This window comes from Dromaius novaehollandiae, chromosome 3, assembly GCF_036370855.1.
Source record: "Dromaius novaehollandiae isolate bDroNov1 chromosome 3, bDroNov1.hap1, whole genome shotgun sequence".
Lineage (NCBI taxonomy): Eukaryota > Metazoa > Chordata > Aves > Casuariiformes > Dromaiidae > Dromaius > Dromaius novaehollandiae.
This window is the reverse complement of record NC_088100.1, coordinates 45718083-45737780: the sequence shown is the minus strand read 5'-3', so window position 1 is coordinate 45737780 and position 19698 is coordinate 45718083. Positions and strand designations below refer to the sequence as shown.

The following is a 19698-nucleotide window of genomic DNA, read 5'->3' as shown; positions in this document are numbered from 1 at the left end:
AGAGAATGATATCCACACCTTTAGATCTAAGTTTTGTATCTCTGAGTGTATCCTTTAAGACCATGGTTTCTTGTGTTAGACTTGGGCTCCAGCACAAGTGGTTGTACACGAATATGCGTGTAGAAGACCTGTTACAGTTGGGCACATTCTGTATCAGGAATTCCAAAAGAAAAGTTCAGAGCATTCCAGGAAAACAGGGCTGTGCATCCTATATTTGCTAGTGTTTAACACATTTCTAGAGTCTATTTATGAAGTCTAGGAGCTCTTAGTTTCTTGCAGCTGCTAAAGGTGTGCAGACTATTGAAAAGTTATGGGTGTTTAGAGTTTAACTGAAGGGCCTGAATGTTTCAGACTCTCCTTGAAATCTCTTCTGCTACTAGACTGGGAGTTGATTCAGGCCTACAGTATCTGCTCTTCATAGAGCTATACCATATCGTTATGTTTTTGCAGCAGAAGTGCAGTAGCCTGCCTCACCAGGGCCTCACCATTTTCTTCCTCAGCCCCATCTGCGTTTTACACTTTGGAGTGTCCTTAAGCCTCTGTGTACATGCCCTTTCTTTCACCCATCCTGAATAATAAAATAATGTCTCCTCATCCCATCCCTTGGTTCCTTGAACTAGCAGAACTCTTACTGGAAGAGGTACTGTAATCATAGTCCTTCCTCTCCCTACGATCATACTGGCTTTATCTATAGATGGCAATATAGGTATCTAAGAAAAGCTGCGACTCCTGGGCAGTTCTCTGCTGCCCAGTCACAAGACAGTGCCTTTAAAACAAAGAAAAAGAAAACAAAGTAAAAAGTTGCACAAGTTTCAATAAGTAAACCTAATTTATGAGAAGCGTTTGATTTGTAATGGAACAACTGGAACCCTTAGAAAAGTTTCCCCATAGCTGAGGCATCAAAGTTGGCTCTATCAGCTGACGTAAGAAATTAGTCTAGATTGTATAGTCTTTACCCTCAGAAAGAGCTTGATCTTTGGATCTATAGCATTATGCTAAATTTGGAGGAAGATGGCAAAAAAGTCATGGGGCGGAAAATTATTGTCTGTATGTTGGTGTAGACAGGTCACTACAGATAGCACATTTATATAAGCCTGTTCTCCTATGAAAGTGGGCTGCAAAAGCTGAAGAAAAAAATTAAGAAGCTTCATTGCTCAAAATGTGTGTACTGTAATTGTCTTTGTTTAGAAAATGAAATTACATTTTGCCAAATGTTCTTTCCCTACCCCCATCTGCACCTTCACGGTGTATGAATGAAGAGCCCTTACTTATGAATTTCAAGTGGTAGCAGGTGAGAGTGGTTTATAAATTCATTAAAAGGCTGAAATGTCTTAACTTCACCATTTGCTTCTCTTTTGGACTTTTTTTTATACTAACACAAACTGAATCATAAAGGGACATGAAATTAGTGCATCTACATTCTCAAATTAACCCATTATATAGAATTCTTATTTGAACATATCAGTAACAAGCTAATATTTGGAAATGAAAAATTTCTTGAAGAGAAACTTCAAGATGTATTGAAGTGGGGACAAAGAAAGCATTTGAATACAAATTTTATGTTAGGAAGAATTAGCAAATGTAATACTAATTTGGTTTTGGCTGTACCCTATACCTATTTATGTATGTTGGGATGGACATAAGAAGGATGTCATTGATTTTCAGTAGAAACAGTTCAGTCTAATTATTTTGATGGGTTATTTTTGCTTCTGTATCTATATACTCTGTTTTAGGGTATCATTTTGCCTGTTGCTGTAGGTGTGTGTATCTCTCCCCTTAGTGTATAAATGGCAGAAATAATGGGAAAGTGATTATTCAAAAAGATTAAACATCTATTTTTTTCTATAAACTGAGTTTATAAAATATATTTATTTTCAGACAGAAGTCTGTTAGTGCAAGTCAAAACACTTCCTTTGCACAACATTACGTAAAAAGTCTAGATGAATTAACTTTATAATAAAATAAGTGGAATTCACTGCAACTATTCTAAAATGGCTTGGCATACATTCTATTTACATAAAGTTAAATACTTCTGTCTTCATTGATAACAGTACCAAACCAGTATTTTTTAAGTGTTAAGAATGTTTCTTCCATCTATTGCAGCTTCCAATATTTTTGTAGTACAAAATATGCAGGTGCAGTACTGCTTTTAAAAGAGAACAAAAAGCATTTTCTTTGAGTATGTTTATGACTTTTTAACATCTCATTGCTTGGCTCTATTAAATTTTTGTTTTTGAACTGCATAACCTGGGACTGCAATGAGTTCTGTGTCATGAAACCTCTATGTCAATGGCACCAATTCCCTATTTAGCCATTTTACAAAGTCAGGTTCTGATTCTATTATGTGCATGGGGATAATCCCTGATGTGCTCATATATGGTTGCACAAATGGCAATCTATATAGTAAAAAAAATTGTTGCTAAGTCTGAAATACTCTGAGCAATAAATTAAATACATTAAAGTTTCACATTGTTTTTGTTCATTTAGTCTTACAGGACCTTAGATGCAGATTCTGTTTATAAAAAAGAACACCAAAAAAGGTCTGATTATTTTTCCAGTCTATCTTAGGTACTTTCATGAGTTTCTCAGAATAAAGGTGCCACTTATTTTCCATTCATTTTGTCTTTTACATCTATGATATATATTATTTGACAGATGTATGAATAAAATATCCAACCATTTGGAAAACTGTATTGTCTAATTCTAAACTGTGTTGTACAGTTGAGTTCACAAAGCTTCTACTTTTTTAACTAAAGAAAAGAATATTTTTTCCTTTCACCTTGTGTGACAACATCACTGCACCTGGAAGAGCTCCCCAGATAAGTCCATATCTTTGAAAGCTTAAGCTACACCACTTGTTTCCCACTGCCTTACCATCTGTGGCATTTCTTACAGATTATGAGACAGTTTGTTCCCTTTACAAAAACAGTCTTGTAATCCTGTGATGTTAGACCAGGAGCTACACCGGATCCCTCCCATCCCCAGTTTCACTAGAGCTTGAGGCTTGCCCATGCATAAGGTACCACTCCAAGTTCCCAGTTGTACATCAGGGGACACGGCACATACTTGAGACTTCCAAACGATTTTTGTTCATGGAAAGCATTCTTGATCTAGCCATTTCTTACAACACAAAGAGGGAGAAGTCTAGACTACCTCAGTTAATAGTAATATGCAGCAGTAATGGCATCAACAAATCTTAAAAATAAAACCACTAAATGAAGTAAAGCACAAGTTTTTTGAAACTTTGAATTATCTGTACATTTGTAAAAGTTAATTTATTCTGTTAATCCATGTCAGTATTAATGTTGCTTTACCAATGATGAAACAGATTATGGATGTTTTATGCATTTTCTTCAGATGAAGTAAAGGAAGTAATCACAGTGGCAAGTAATATACTGGCTAATGAAAATTTCTGTTCTGCAAAAAGCAATGCAACCACTAATATTAATTCCTTTGCCTGCAAAATCAACCCACTGACCATACAAGAAGAGCTGTGTACCAAGGACAATTTTGATTTATCTTCACACTTGAGAATACAACGATCATAATATCAAAGGTAAATCTCATGAGAATGCAAAACTTAATTTGGATATTCTGAAATTATTGAATTATTAATATTTAAATGATTATTAAAACCATTAAAACTACTTAAAAAGTATCCTCCTCCATGAATACTCCAGATATACATGCACTGACCTAACCTATTTAGATGACACTCACATCCTGCAACTATGCAGGATGAGCTATTCATATATTTTAACACAACGTCACCACTGAGAATGGAACATATATAATGCAACATACATAACTTGCTTTTAGGCAAGGCTAATCGCAACACATTTACATGTCCGAATGAGAAGTCTGAGTCAGTGCTGGCAGATTGCCCCAAGCAAAAAACCTACCATCCAATGAGCGTGACTTGTGAGACAGACAGACCTACAAAAAACGGATCTTCTGAAGTTTGCAGTCACCTAGGTGAGTTAAAACGAACGCGTGAATACATAAATTGACATTACTGCAAATATCTTAGGCCTATATAAAGGCCTTATGTATTCGCTCAGATCCCGTTCTCCGGCCAGCAGGATCCGCTGAGGCCACAAAGCTGCGCAGTTGCCGTGGCTTTGCTCGCGTCGAGGCGCGGAGGAGGGAGCTTGGTCGCCGGTGGCTCCTGCCCGCTCCCGGCCGCCCCGCTCCGGCAGCCCGTCACGCAGAGCGGGGCTCGGAGGGCCACGAACCGCCCCGCACCACCGACAAACGGCTGCGTTTTTTTCTCTTGACGGGAGCCCGAGGGCGGGTCTCCCTGGCCGCCGCCGCCTCCCGTCCCGTCCCCGCTGCGCGCAGCCCCCTGGGGCGCTCGGAGCCCCACGGCGGCCGCCGCCCGCGTTACCCGCTCAAGACGGTGGTTTACGCCGAGGGCCGAGCGAGGACGCGCCTCAGCCGCCGCCGGCGGTGACCGTTGGCCGCGGGGGCGCGCGCGGGGCAGGGCCGCCGTTGCCGCTCGGCGGAGGGGAGGGGGATGGAGGGGCGTGCTCGGCGGCGCCCCCGCCGTGCAGGGAAGGCGCTGGCCGCCCGGGGCCGTGCTCCCCGCAGAGGCGGAGGCTGGCAGGAGCTCTCTCCCTCCCCTCCTCCTTCTTCCCCCCCGCCGCGGCTGCCATGGAGAACGCGGAGCGACAGGAACTTGTGTGGCTGCCCTCAGTAAAGATGGCGGCGGCTGGGCGTCGCCCGGCCGCTGCCTGAGGCCGGCCGCCAGCCGGTCCCCGGCAGGGAAGGGGGCAGGGGAGGAACACGCCGCCGCCTGCCTGCGAGCCCTCACCAAAGATGGTGGCGGGAGGCGTTCGCGTTGTCCAGGGAAGGGTCAACAGCGTGACGCGTTTTACTTCCGGGTGAGCGCCGCTAGTCGCCATATTGTCTTGTTCGTGAAGACGAGGAGCGAAGGGGGGGAGAAAACGGCCGTGAACCGATAGTAACGGTAGCTCCTGCGGCGGGAGGCGGGGGAGAGTGTAAGTAGTGGTGCGGGCAGCGCTCGCCGAAGCTCCTGGGGGGCTGGCGGGTGTGAAACTGGGCCGATCTTCCCCGTCACTCCTCCTCCCCCAGCCGAGCCAAGCAGGGAGGCGTTGGAGGGTGCTGAGCGCCGTGTCCGGAGCTGCTCGCGGTGCGTGAGGCGCGGCGGCCCCGCGCTGCCTGCGGCGGAAACCCGTGCGCCTGGACGAAAAGGAAAGACTTTAGCTCCTCGCCCTCCCCCACGGCCCGGGCAGCCCCGCGCGCATGCGCGGGGGGCCGAGAGAGCGGCTGGAGCCGCGAGCCCTTGTGTTTCCCCGCGCTGCCCAGCGCGCCTGCGCCGCCGCCCTGGCGGGGGTCCTGGGGTGGCCGTTGGAGACGGGTCCCGTTATCTGCTCGGGCGCATGCGCCGGGCGCCCCGGCGGGCGCGCGGTCCTGGGGCTGCGGGGCGGGCGCCCCCGGGCAGGGACTCCGCGGGGCGCCCGGGGCCGCCCCTGCCGGGGTCAGCCTGGCCTGGGTGCTCCCAGCCCCAGAGTGTGGCGGGAGAAGGCCGTGCAGGGGACATGTAGCCAGGCCATGGGGCGAGCACGCAGCTTGGCTGGGGGACTGTCCGATGGATGCTTCTCAGTTGCTCATAAAGTAGCGCCCGTTGGTGCATGGCTGAGGACATCTGCTTGCCCAGCTAGTAACCCGGTTAGGAAGCAACACTTGCCTTAGGATTTTGTAGTTGACTGTATTAATAACCTGGCTTGTGCAGTCTTTGTGGAATATTTGTGCTATTTCATGGGTATTCTGCTGAGTTCATTCCACTGGAGTGCTCCAGAGAACTAAAATTAACATTATCATCATATGCAGCAACTTTGTAAGACACCTGAACCTGATTCGGTAGCTTGGCAAATGCAGGATGTAGCTAAATGGATCTTTAAACAGACCACAAGTTTGCAAGCCTTTCTCCGTTAAGCACTTATGCAGACAGATTTTAAGTACTTTTCAGACAATTGCACGAAGTTCAGTGTTGAATTGAACATGCATGAGAAGTGCTAGGCTGAACCTTTACAGTTAAGGATGTGAATTGAAGATGCATGAGATGTGCTGGGCTGAACCTTTACAGTTAAGGATGTGCTATCCCAACTGAAGTTTGACTAGTTTCTGGAACAAGTTAATGTACAGAGTAATCTAACCACATAGGTTGTTGTTCATTTCATCTCTTAAAGTCTTACCTGTAATTGTTTGTCTGTAAAAGACCATTATTGAAAGTTATGGGAGATAGGGAGTAACAGGTGGTCTAAAGGATTTGTTTTAAGGTAAAGGGTCAGCAGTGTTTTAAAGATGAGAGATCATAGTCTTCCTTCGAAGTCAGTAGACAACATTCAAGCCTCATTTTACAAAGATAGGGTTACAAATAACAGTCTGATACAGCTGAACAGCTACGTCGTGTGCAGGAGTAAGAAACCTCATTCCAATTCTAAAGTCGGGCCGAGCTGAGAGCTGTTGCCTCTCATGGAGGTGAATGATGCTGTGGCTCATGCTAGTTGCACAACACAGTGGGAACTGAGCTTTGATTTTGTCGAGGGACAAGATGCTAGCATTATTGTGAATTCAGTAATAAGTCAGAAGACAAGCTACTGATTATTCGTTTGTCTGGGGCAACAATGAACCTTATGTCATCTCTGCTGTTTTGCCATTTGCAAGACTTCCTATACTGTCTTTTTCACATGTCGTGCAGACTCCTGCTACAAAGATTGGTTTCTACGCTTCTGGGCCCAGAGATTTTGTAGAACTTTAAAGTCCACAAATTCAGTACAATTCCACAAATTCTTGGCAGACAGCTTTCTGTATCATCTGTAGTGATAGAGGGTAGTCTTAACCACGGTTAATTTTCAGTTAGGCTCAGGATTATGCAAAGGTATTATAGAGGCAGGAGTATCCAGTCCATTTTCATGACTGAGGTACATTGTGATCAGAAATCTGCCTTTCACAATAAATAACGCAAAGCAACTTATCTGTGGGTAGGTTTAGCAGTCCATCTTGCTTCTGTCTCTAGCTGGTCTCTCTTGCTTAAATGATAGCTATTTTTATTGTTGGGGTAAAATCTGTACCCAAACAGGGAGGAATACCTGTTTATTTAGCTGTTAGTTCTTGTATTTTGTTAATTAGCTGTTGGTACTATTTGGTCCAGAACATGTCCTTCGAGACGGAAGTTGCAGATGGACAGTATGCTTCAGGAAAAACAGTACAGTGTGTTACATGTCTAATAGAAAATCTAATATCAGATCTTCTGTTGGAATGACACGTGCACAAAGTAATCAGATCAGACTTTTTTTTGCCAAACCCAGTAGAATTTTGACTGAAACTACTCAATTATTTTTAGTATTTTTGTAGTAATGAACATTCTAATGATGATTTCTGTGCTTTATGGTAGTCAAAGTAATGCATGTGTTTGCCCTTATGTCTTCAAAATGCAAGAAGAAAGATAAGTGAGTTGCTAGTATCTTGCCCTTTTGTGCTTTTGAAAAGGTTGGCTACAATTCAGCATACCCACTGTAGATTTAAGTTTAAAATAACAGGAGTTGGAAGCCTTACTCTTTGAATGACTCACTGCAGAAGTTTTCATAGCACTTTTTTTAAAATTTGGCTTTTGTTCAGCCTATTTCGTCCTAGTAGTACCGTAAGTATTAGTCAGACATGCTAACGTATCAACCAGATTCTGGAAAACTTTGTAGATACCAAAAAAGCAGTTTTCTTCAATTCCCTTTATGTTGCTGTATTTTGGATCTTGGTTAAGTATTTGGAAAACCTGTATTCCTCACTCTGAGAAAGAATAGCTTTTTTGTTGTTCTAAATTCAGTGAAGTAATTAAAACTGACTTCCAGAACTCTAGTGATGCTCAACTATAAATGAGCTGAAGGATTTTATGGATTTTTTGATTCAACAGCTTGCTAACAGATCCCAGCAGGCAAAAATACATTCCGGTTGTTTCTGGTTCTCGGGATAAAATACATAGTATCTCAACATTAAATACCAGCAACAACTTAGGCAATGCCATAGATACTATAGCAAAGTCTTTGGCCAAGTGTAAGTGGGATGGGTGGAACAGAGTAACAGTCAGGATAGTTATTCTAACTTTTTTCAGAAGTATGCAACCTTAACTCACCCCTGAAACATTACACTTTGTGATCAGAAGTTGAATATAGTATTGTAGCAAAGGTTGGGTTTAGCAGATAAAATGGAAGCTGGTATGTTTTTCTCTGAGTGATAATCCATGTTTGGTTTGACTCCGAGTGAACGTGTCTGCAGCACTCCTGTATTAACTCTTAGTGTTCGTACCCAGTGTGTAGGGTGGAACCTTCTTCTGTACTCTCAGTTCTTTTCAGCTCCTGAGACGGACTGACTACTTGGATCTCAAACATGAAGACCACCTGCTGATGATTTGTATAGTACCTTCTCTGCATTGTTTTTTTTCTTTTTGGTAGAGTGACTAGCCCCTCAGGGTGTGGAAGATGTTTTTTCATTTGCTCTCCCTTTTTATTCACACCTATTATATACAGATTCATACAGTAAAGTAGTATTTACTCCACAGAGGCACAGTCATGGAGGAAGTGCTCAGTTTATGCTTCCTTCAAGTTTAGAGCACACTGAGATAGGTATCCTTGGAGTTTGCACAGTCTGAGTGCTTTACTGACTTTGGACACCGGCTCTGTTGGAGGTTCGTGATACCCAAGATGGTCTGGTCTCTGCTCTTCCTTGTGAAACTTGTGAACTGTTGCGGGGGGAGTATCTCTACAGTATTTATGCATGAGTCCTCCTAGCCTCGTCAGTGAGGTGTAGGTTATCATGACCCTGATGAAGCAATAGCATAAGGAGAGAAAGAGGGAAAAATGGCTCTTAAGCAAAAGTGTTCAACTTGAATTCTGCTGGTGGCATTTATCTGATTCTTGTCTTGCTTTTAACTGCGCTGCTCTGAGTATTGTAAAAGTATGAGTGGATTTAACCTGCTCACAACTGAATGGTTCTGCAGAATTCATCACGCAAATTCACCACCAACCTTAGGTCACTGTGCTATAACTCCAGTGTCAATATCCTTTTGCAATAACTCCTCTTGAATGAAAGGAAAAGACCCTACATTAGAACAAGACACTACAAAGGATTGGAGATCAATCTGTGGATTTCAGGGACCTTTGCTTCTGAGAGCTCTTCCTTTTTCTTAAGGTCCATCTCCAGAGCCTAAATCTATACGGACCAGAGATGCTCTGCCTGGAAAGTATATGGTGTTCTTGATAGCCTCCTTCCCAAGCTGTGGCTTGGATGACCTGTTGCAGCCAAGGAATTCCACAAAGAGAATCAACTAGAGACTGGCTGATACATTTGTTGCTAGAAATGCTTATGTTATCTTGAGCTCATGCCAAAAGGTTACCCAGCTAATGACAGTGATTATGAAATAATTTAATGAAAATTAAATAAACAATAATTAGTTTACTGTAAGCCATCTGTTAGGGGCTTTCCCTTCAGCTACTCGGTAGACCTAAAGAGAGGCAAAAAGTCATGGCTGCAATGGCAGTTTGACTTAAAGGAGATAAAGCATCTGGTTTTTTTTACCTAGATACTGACTGATGAAAAGAACATCAAAAAGAGCAGGCCTTCTTTAAACCTTGTGGTCCAAAGACCATAGTTGTGTAGGGGTTCTGCATGCCTGCTGTTTCAGCATCTTTGTTTATTTTAGATAGAGGATGCTTCTTTGTTGAAGTACCATGCGTGTTTGGAAGGCCTGCAAGACCAGATCTTTATTCACCAGAGGAATTTCTGCAGGAATTTTTATGTATTAGAGCTCAGATTGCAAATAAAACTTCTTGGGGCATTTCACGTCACATCTGGAGTTGTTATTCAGAGATAATGAGTAGCATCATCACAGGGTGATGCAATGGCCTCTCTACTGCATCAGAAAGCATTTGGTTATTGGCACTGGTTCATTAGGCTCCAAAATTGTCTGTTATTCATCTGCTTGTTTAGAGGATTGAGAAAACTCAATTGCCAGATTGCGTCTTTGAGATTTGGTCAAAGGAATTCTCAGCCTTTATCTCTTCAGCTCATAACATAACAGAAAGTGCCTGTTACTTTCCTCCTAGGACAGCTTGAGTCCTGGGCTGTCTCGTGGTTTCTTGGAGTTGAGATTGTTGTGTGTACTTCCTTTAATCTTGCTTCTAACATGTATTCTTTGGAAGATGAAATTAAATAGGGTACTTGTTTTTGTCTGTCAAGATATTTTGGTTCCAGGAATTTTTCTGCCACTAGCCAGCAAGAATCTCCAGATCTCTTCCTCTTCTGCAGGAGCTGTTGATACATAAGGCATTTTCTCTAGTGCACTTTAGAGTATGGATCGTGTATGACCCTTTTATTGAAGAGGAACATATTTTCACAGTGACAGGAGATTCTTGGATTTAGGAGATTCCTAAAGCAAGGAAGAGTCTGCTAGATGCACTCATCTGACCAAGTAGATATGGTTGGTTCTCTTTATGATGGAGTTGAGGTAACTTCATAAGCCTCTGTGCTTCGTATCTTGGACCATCTGCATGAATTGAAGGAATTCACATTATCCATTAACTCTAGTAAATTTTGTTCAGGGACAGTTTTTGCTTATGTTTCCATGGAAAATTTCTTGGTATTTTTCAGTTCCGTAGTCACTGTCATGAGACATGTAATGAAGACAGTCTCTCCAGGATGACAAGACTTTGTCTTTTTACATTCACAGGACTGACCTCACTCCCTGAGAGTGCTCCTCTCCATTGTTGAGAGGTCCAACTGTAGTTACCTCTGTACAAGCACTGTTGAATCGGATGACAGATTTCATGAGTTTACACTATGAATCTGCCAAGGTAGAGTTGCCCCAGGAATCTGAGGGAGTGCATTAGAGCTTAAGCTCTGTTGGTGACCTTGTCTAAAAAAATGATTCCATCTTTGACATCCATGGGCCACGACCCAGAACATCACTGAGGCCTTCACCAAGCACTGTGCCATTGGGAAATCGTCAGAAAACTGCTGCACTTGCCAGGGCAGCTTTCCTGTCTGTGTGAGAGAGTCTAGCTTGCCTCAAGGTAACTGTGTTTTGTGGGCAGTGCTGGGGGGAGTCTCACAGAGTTAAGAGGTCACACAAACTACTGCTCAAAACTCTGGTTACTGGTAAGTAGCTTCCCTCTGTCTGTATACTTCTCAGAGTGTGTGGTGTGTCTGGGCACGTCATAGAACTCTGTCAGAAAATACCTTATTTTGTGGATGAATAGGTAGGTTAAAGAAGATGGTTTTTCTTCCTAAAAGAGCAAGTTAATAGTGAGTCTAGTCTGCAGCTGAGATGTGCATCACAATTGAGGAAAGGAGTGGAAAGGCGCCTTTTAAAATATTTGTTCTTTCTCTATCCTGACCTAGCATTTTATTGAGTAAAATCCTTAAGTACAGTAGAGAGTTTGAAACCTACTTAAATTTTTTCTGAGTGCTGTTGGTTCTTAGAGGTTGTTATCTGTTGGGGATCAAGGTAAGTCATAGATATGTCATTATTCCTGATTTTTGTTGCCAGAACAGATGCTTTCACTAGCAATTCTTTTGAAGGTATTACATTTTTTTTACCAGTAATTTGGTATATGAAAATTTGAGTAGATCCAGCCTTTGAATATAAATCAGTCTTTTAGGCTTACAACAGCATATACTTCTGAATGTGTCTGCTTTTAAAAGCTTTAGCAAAATTTTGTGATATTGCATTGACTTTTTGTAATCTGACAGTCAAGTACATGTAGCTGAAAACCAGTGATAATTGATTGGGTGTTTTTACTTCTTGTGATTGTGTTTCTGTAAAAAAAACAGAACAAAAAAAATCAGAATTGGCTTCTGTTTTTCCATTGGTAAACAGATTTTTAATAGATTCAGGTTCCTGTTCTGTGATCTGACGTGCGGGAACAATTCTTGGAGCACCAATAAACGCTCTTTTGTTACTCATGTTTGCTAGAAAGAGGAAATACAGAAAGGCTATAACCAACTAAATTGAAAGGTAAAACAGCTACATAAAAGAACTGAAATCCATTGTCATGAAGGAGGCTTGTGCCTGTGTTTTCCTTCGCAGGTAGGCACCTGTAAAATCTATCCTTTGAACATTTTTCCTTTTCAGAAGTTGTGGCATGCACATTACCCACCCATGACATCAGAACCAGAGTGTCTTAATGACTCCTAAATTGACATACCTCTCTATTAAGAAGGAAGTGTCCTCCTAATGTTTGAATTTAGGAGGTATTCATGTCCCTCCTTTTCAGTGGAAAATTAAACATTTCACTGGAATTTGGATGCTCTGCAGTGTATTTGGCCTCGCGTTACTAGTGGGAAATCGTCTTAGAGCCGTCCACTGCTGTTGGGTGAGGCCTCTCTCTTTCAGGAGATGCTGATGTGGGAATTTTGTAAGAAATCCAAACTGGTTTGTGTTTTGTGTGGCAGCACCGCAAATTAGTTTTGGCAGTGTAAATTTTAATTAGATCAGAGAGATCTTTCTTGTACCTGTAACTGATTCTCTCTTCTCCATCCTTTTATTATTACTACTTGCATGCGTGAAAACGATGTCTGCTTCTTGTCATATGTGTCAGCATAAGGGGTTCCAACTGTTCCAAGGATGTTAAGTTGTTGATTTGCTGGGGCAGGGGATGTTGTTTTCCCCCCTCAGTATTTGGGCTGATTTCTTGACAGTAAATTTAAAATTGCTGGATACAGGCTACTTAGTTGCATTTCTATGTGTACTTTAGAAGTAGTTTGTGGCCCCTTCCAGTTAATGGGCCTCATTTCAAAACACTTATTTTGGTGACTCTCACATCTGGTTAGTCCATTATGGGAATACTTGCATCAATCTGTATAGATACTATTTTTATTTTTAATATCTCTAAAATAGCTCCCCTAGCAAAGGAAAATGTCTGATGGAACAACATAAAGCTTCTCTCTAAAAATACTTATTATATATATCACAATAAAGTTACGCAAGACTTTGTTTTTTTAAGTAAAACAGACTAACATCAAGTAGCCTATGTACAGGTAATTTTATAGATGTGCATGTATATCAAATTTTTTTAGTTATCCTTTTGAATATGATAGCAAAGAATTAAAACCAGTTTATGTTTGCCTCTGAAACTTAAGAAAAGATGACATCATTAAACACAGCAGTACTTAGCATAGCAATCTGTAGAAACAAAACACCTTTTAATATCTGTAGCCTCCCTGTAGTAAATGAGAAAATGTTTCCTCTTTAAAGTCCCTTTTTCATGTTTATGTTATACTAGTTAGTAGAAATAGCAAAAGTGCTGGAAACGAAGCAAGGAGTAAAAAATCAGGGAAGTCTATTTCTCTTCTAAGAATAAAATGAAATGATGATGTTCTACTGTTTCAGGTCAACAGGTAGATTTAGGTTTTAGAACAGATCACTTCTGTTCACTGTTTGTGGACAGTGCATGTTAAAATACATCATTTAATTGTAAATGCTGAGAATATTTGAATAGATTATATTTTCTTCTTTTGCCAGTATTTTAAGGTTAATTTTATTTAATAAAATCACTTCAGAATGCTAATTTTCTTCCCTCCTTATCCAATTCCTGTTTCTGTCAATAGAAAAGATGAGTGAAAATAAATAGTATGTGAGAAATGGTTTTGGCCATTTTTCACATAATATTTGAAAAGTGCTTGTGTGTGTGTACACACAGAGATGCATAAAGAAGGCGATGTATTTGCTCAAGTATTTGTGTAGTACATGTTTCTGATTAGCAAAGGAAGTTTTATGCTAAATTTGACAGTAAAGCTGTTTACTTGAAAGCCAGCATGTTTTATAGTTGCCAAGCTATGAAAATCAGCATTTCTTTAGGAAGACAGCTAAAGTACAAATGCAATACAGAATTAAAATCTTTAAAATACAGATCACAAATTAAAATTTGCATTTTCAAATGGCAGTGATTTTTAAATCAGTCTGTTCTGGATGGTATAATTTGAATTAACCAAATGCTGAACTGCTTCAAAGTTTAACAGAATTGTTGCTGTCTTGTCATACTGTTGTGGCAGGTATTTCTATCAAAGTACAAGTCGATTCCATGTCTGTCACATCCCTTCGACCTCTTGCTTTGCACTCCCCCACCTGACTTTTTCCCCTAAAATAGCAATAACGGGGTGAAATCATCTCTCTGGGGAAAACTGAAGACTCCAGGCTGTATTATATTGTAGACCAATGCACTGGCAGCTATCTATACTAACAAATACAACATGACTGGGATTTTTCTCTTGCCCTGAAGCCAGCTGGCAGAGACCGGCAGTCTCTGACCTTCCAAAGCAGAATGGCCCCATCCTTGCTGCCGGTGGGGTGCTGGTCCCTGCTGCCTCCTGAAGTGTGCTGGGACCAGCACGGTGGAGCGCCCGCTGGCCTGGGGCAGAGCCATGCCAGGGACTTCTAATGGTGGCGATGGTTGAATTCCCATGCCGTTCTGTGGCGCTGCTGCATAGTCTGGACTTGGCCTCAGAGTCCTAACGCAAAGCAATGTACAGTGGGGAAAATCGGAGGACAAGGAGCTCTGCTGCTGCCTGGAGTCAGGATCTGTGTCTCTCGCACCACCTTTACAGATGCCACAGGATGTGGCCCCAGTATACTTTACCTCTCCCCATGATAAAGCTCAATTTATGTCTTTGGACAACTTGTAGAATAATAAGATAGTTGCTGGCTATCTTGAGTGTAGGTTATGTAGAAGAGATTCTGAGGAATTAGTTATCTTAGACCTTCTTACGTTCCAAACTGGTGTTTCATTCTGTCCCTGGTGAGGATCAAGGCCTGAGAATAAAGAAGAAGGTAGGATACTAAACATCCTTTTCAGTGATGAATCTATTAGCAGCAGATAAACAATGAGCATTTTAACAGGTACGAAAGTTTATTGCAAACTAATTATGTAAGTTGGAACCTATCAAAACATCTGATTTGTCCAAGATTTTAGCACGGAGATACAGCCAGTACAATAAGAATAAATGTTATCTGATCCTATTAGGGCAAAACTGTATGTGGGCATCTCCAATTCAGTTGAATATATAGATATGTTTTAATAATATTGCTCCACTTACTTAAGAGAACAATTTAACCTTGTAAATCTTTGCTGAATTTATTTTTGTGACATTTCACAAACTTTTTCCAAGGTAGTACATACGTAGGTAAATAAGTAATATCAGAAATACCAATTAGAGATACATTTTTATCATTGCTAGTGTCATTTAATAGTTGGAAATGGGACCATGAGGCAGTTCAGTTCTTTGAAGACTAGTGATTATCCTGAACCACAGTTGATGCAGCTTTATTTTAATATGTTAACAAGTTTATTTTGACAATTGAAAGATTCTGGATCCTGAAAGGGAAGATGAATTGAAGGGAGGAAGAAACAGAACGATTTGCTTTCTTCTTACTTTAGGATGATAATATTTATGTGAGATTACTATTTCATACTTAATGTGTCAAATAGGTATATGTGAGTCCTCAGAGAGCTAGATGTTGCAGGGCCAGCTTAAATGTACATTAAGTGGCAGCGTAGTTCCCTTATTAGCCACTTTTTCTGCACTCAACTAATACAAGAAAGTTTCCAGATACAGATCAAAATGCTGATGGCATGTACTGTCTTCATCTACTAAAAGTTTGAATATCATTAAAATGTCATTGAAATTAAAACAATATTTAATTTGGTTAAAAAAGATAATGAAAGTAGCAAAGCAGATTTTGCCTGATACTTTTCTCTGGTGTTAAACTTGATCTGGTCTTGTTGAAAGTCTCCAAAAAGGGAGTTGCAACTGAAGTTTTCTGAGCTTTACACATGTAGTTTTTGTATTGGTTTAAGTATAAGTGATCTCAAAACTAAGGTGATCCACAGTTATTCAGAATAAAAATAAAATTTGACAAAAATATGGAAAAATAATTTAGCTGGCATTCATCTGTCCGTGATCCAGCATCCCAGAATATTATGTTCAGCATTTTTGGTAGCCTGCTGCTCTCTTCCTGTACAATCATGCAATTATTTATATGAATGTGTAGCCGTTAAGCATGAGGTCCCTTTTTGAGCAGGACCCGCTGTAATTGTTTATGTTGTATCTGCTGAAAGCTGGCCCTGTACGTAGGGATACATGTATACCATAAACTTTTACAAAGTAAAAATGGTTAGGGGTATGTCCCTGGCTGTGCATCCAAATGGCACTGACTGCTTTGAGCTCACTTCCTCTGAAGCAGACTGGCTGTATTCATTCATTCTGTGTAGCACTTGACTGTGAGTGTCCTCTAGGTTGTGTGTGCTACCCTGGTGACTTCAGGAAATAAATATTTTTGTTGGGGTTCTTCAGTTGTTTCTTTTCCTTTAAGTTCAGAGTGTTTGAAGCAGCCCACATGGATGGTGTTGTATAGCATGAAACCAAGCGTTATGAGTTGAACGCCCTCTGGAATGTCATTATGGCCTATAAGATGTTTGAGGGTGTAAAGCCTTCTGAGTTGCTGTTAACAGAGACTGTGTAGGGCAGAGGGAGTCATGCTCAGTGTGATATCATCCATACTGGCATTTGGGAACAGTCCCTGGAGTGAACTGTCTCCAAAACTGTACCTGGGCTTGGTCTTCAAGAATGCAATTTGGGGCAGTGTAGACAGCACTCTCTGGCCCTCTGTATATAGCAGGTTGGATATACGTAAGAGGTGCAAATTACCCAAAGAATTTGGTGTGCTATTATGGACATACCTGGTAATCTGCTGTACCTCATTTATTTCTTGCAAACGTGGTCCCAGAACGGCACTTGAAGGAGGTTGTGGAGCTCCTCTTTTAAGTTCTAGTGCTGTTACTTGCCACTCAGCGAGGATGTACATCGCTACACCAAAAAGGTTTCTGATGATTTTAGGGGACCATGTGGTGAATCTGCATATATGCAGTGAAACTTTTCCTCAGATTTTAAAGCATATTTCACTTAGAAATCATAATGAGCTTATACAACACATAAAGCACATTTGGAGAGCATCTTGTGCCTGTTTAGCTCTCCAGTGTAATCGTTAATGAGCTGTTTACCATTTAGTGACTTTCCTTTGTCTTGGTTAACAGCATTGTATGAAACTTGTGTAGAAAAATACCTTTTTTTCCCTAAAAAGCAGGCAAGAATATCATTTAAATAACATCTTGTTTATTTTGACTTTCTTTAAATTGCATTTATTGTCATACATGTGTTTTTTCTGACAGACTTCTCATGTCTCTCCTTGAATGTCATTTTATAGTTAATTTCCTTACAAAAATATGGAGGAAGCATACTAATCTTCTGAAATCTTACAATAATATTTTCAGATATTACTCTAGAGGATGAACCATTTCCTTCAGCTAAAAATACTGAGCCAGCATTGCTTCAGCTTGCTTTGGAAGGCTTAAATGTATCTGCAATTATTTAAGTTTCAGTTATGTGATATTTCATGGACACCCATTTAAACATACAACTATTATTTTTAGTTGAAATATAGACTATATAAAGACTTAAAAGATGTGGGATCAAGGTGGACAACCTTGGCAACAATGGCCTTTGAACCAGCAGCAGTGGATGCAGTCATTTCAGCACCAGCAAGATCCAAGTAAGTATAGAAAGCTCTGTGGATTTAATATCTGTTGTAATCTGAATTTTAGAATCTTCATTACAGATCATTACTGATAATTGCTTTATTATATCTGCTTTCAAGATACTACATTTATGATGCTTTTCAAAACAACTTAAAAAAACCAGAATCCATACCTTGATTTCCAGAGTTTTGACACTTTTAATATTTAATATGCAAAATAGACCTCTAACTGAGTTTTCTTGGATAAATTATCAACATTGTACCAGTCACACAGACCTACTTTTAGACCTCCTGTTCTTTTACAGAATCTATATGCTTTTCAGTTCTTCAGCCAAGCTAAATCATAAGAAACCTTCATTTGAGAAAATCTGCCTTGTCGTTCAGTGCCTGCATGGAAGAATTTTTAATGCAGATGTATACATAGAAAAACCTCTCACTGGAACAATTGATACAATATGTATTTTAGGTTACAGTAGTGATGATCATGACCTAGTTTATTTCCAAAAAAAGTTTTAAGCAATAGAATATAATTTACCTTTGATTATGTACAAGGTAAAAATTCAAAGCATCCAGAGGTATCCAGAAAAGAGGTGGAGGGATGTATTTAATACTCAAGCAGAGTGAATAGATTGACTGGTTTTGCATTGTTATCCATTGCTTAAATTTCTGCAACCTCAACATCTGTTGACTTGATAATTAGTGGTAGACATAATACTGTTCTCAGATGACAGTGCCATTTATTTACCTACTGGTAGGAATGATGGTAAAGAAAGTAGGGGGAGAGAACTGTAACGTTAAATAGCATTCCAAAAAGCAGATGTTATACAAAGACCATACATTGTAAAATGTTTTCTAACTATGCACCTTTCCTAAGCTTGAATCTTTACGAATTTAGAATTTAAGGGTATGTTTCTTTCTGACATAATTAGTTTACTTAAGAAAAAAGAGTACTGCTACCATCCAGTGCTAATGTGAACCTAAAATAATCTGCCTTATGGTGTTGTGAATGTACATGGAGAAACTCTGCTTCAGCAAGTATGTACGTTTTGACATTTGCAGCCAGTTTGTTTTATTGTACACTGTGAATAAGTAACAATTGTGCTGGTGATACTTGCTGAAGGTAAACACTGCCTGTTTCTCTTGAGCAATTAGGCGCGTAATTGAGAAGCAGCGTCACACTTCAGAAATGCGAACACTAACCTCTCCTGTTTTCTCTGTTTATTTTAGGCCAGATAGACTGGGCTGCGTTAGCTCAAGCATGGATTGCTCAGCGAGAAGCCTCAGGGCAACAGAATGTAGTGGAGCAGCAGGGAATGATGCCAAATGGACAGGATATTTCGGGAATAGAATCTGGTCCAAACAACCATAATAATTTTCAGGGGGATCCCAACTTCAACAGAATGTGGCAGCCAGGTTTGTCTTCCTTCCCATTCATTTCTTTTTTCCTATAATGAAATTTTCTTTTTCTCAGGCATATTTTGGGTTTGTGTATGCCCTGTCCCTCTGATTTCAATATGCAACACTAGCAGTAGGATCAACTAACTAACCAAGTATCAAGCTGCTACTCACCAGTCAGTGTCCCGCAAAATATGGGTAAGAGTAGAGATACATACAAACACAACTCACTAATCTCTATATAAATAAAAACATTGGTTTATAATAGTACATATGCAATAGATTTGTTCTATCCCTGAATATTGTAGGATGGTAAAGTGTGAATTACAGTTACATACTTATCTCCCCAAATCTATTCTTGCATCTTACGTGTTTCGTTGGTTATCCCAAGGCACTGGGAACTGTAGCACTGAAGGCAGCACGATGCTCCAGAATTATAGAACATCTGTTACTCTCTCTTGTAGCCCAATATCTGTTTCTGGCATGATTTTGACATGTAGAGAAAGTTCATAATATAACTGGCAGATTCTGGCTTTAGCTGTCTTAAAATCTTGAAGAAGGAGATGGGTGAAATTCCATGTATAAAATATACTTCTATTACATGTTTCATATATAAAGAGGTTAATAGTTGCCTTTTTTGTCTTGAGTATCTGATTGTCATGCATAATTTTTCATTTATAAGTTAAAGTTGGTTGAAA

At 40.5% G+C, this 19698-nt stretch overlaps 1 protein-coding gene across 2 annotated transcripts in view; it reads left to right on the top strand.

Annotated features, from left to right (window-relative positions):
- The first annotated feature begins 3956 nt into the window (after positions 1-3956).
- PNISR (PNN interacting serine and arginine rich protein) overlaps positions 3957-19698 on the top strand; it is a 28956-nt gene continuing 13214 nt past the window's right edge. Inside the window, exons 1-3 of one of the 2 annotated variants that reach the window (XM_064508814.1) lie at positions 3957-3975; positions 17502-17620; positions 18833-19018. In XM_064508814.1, coding sequence (XP_064364884.1) covers positions 17533-17620; positions 18833-19018 — 274 coding nt within the window. In that variant the 5' untranslated portion in view covers positions 3957-3975; positions 17502-17532. Of the gene's footprint in view, positions 3976-4848; positions 5001-17501; positions 17621-18832; positions 19019-19698 lie in introns of those variants that run through there. The other variant, XM_026122090.2, reaches the window with a different exon arrangement.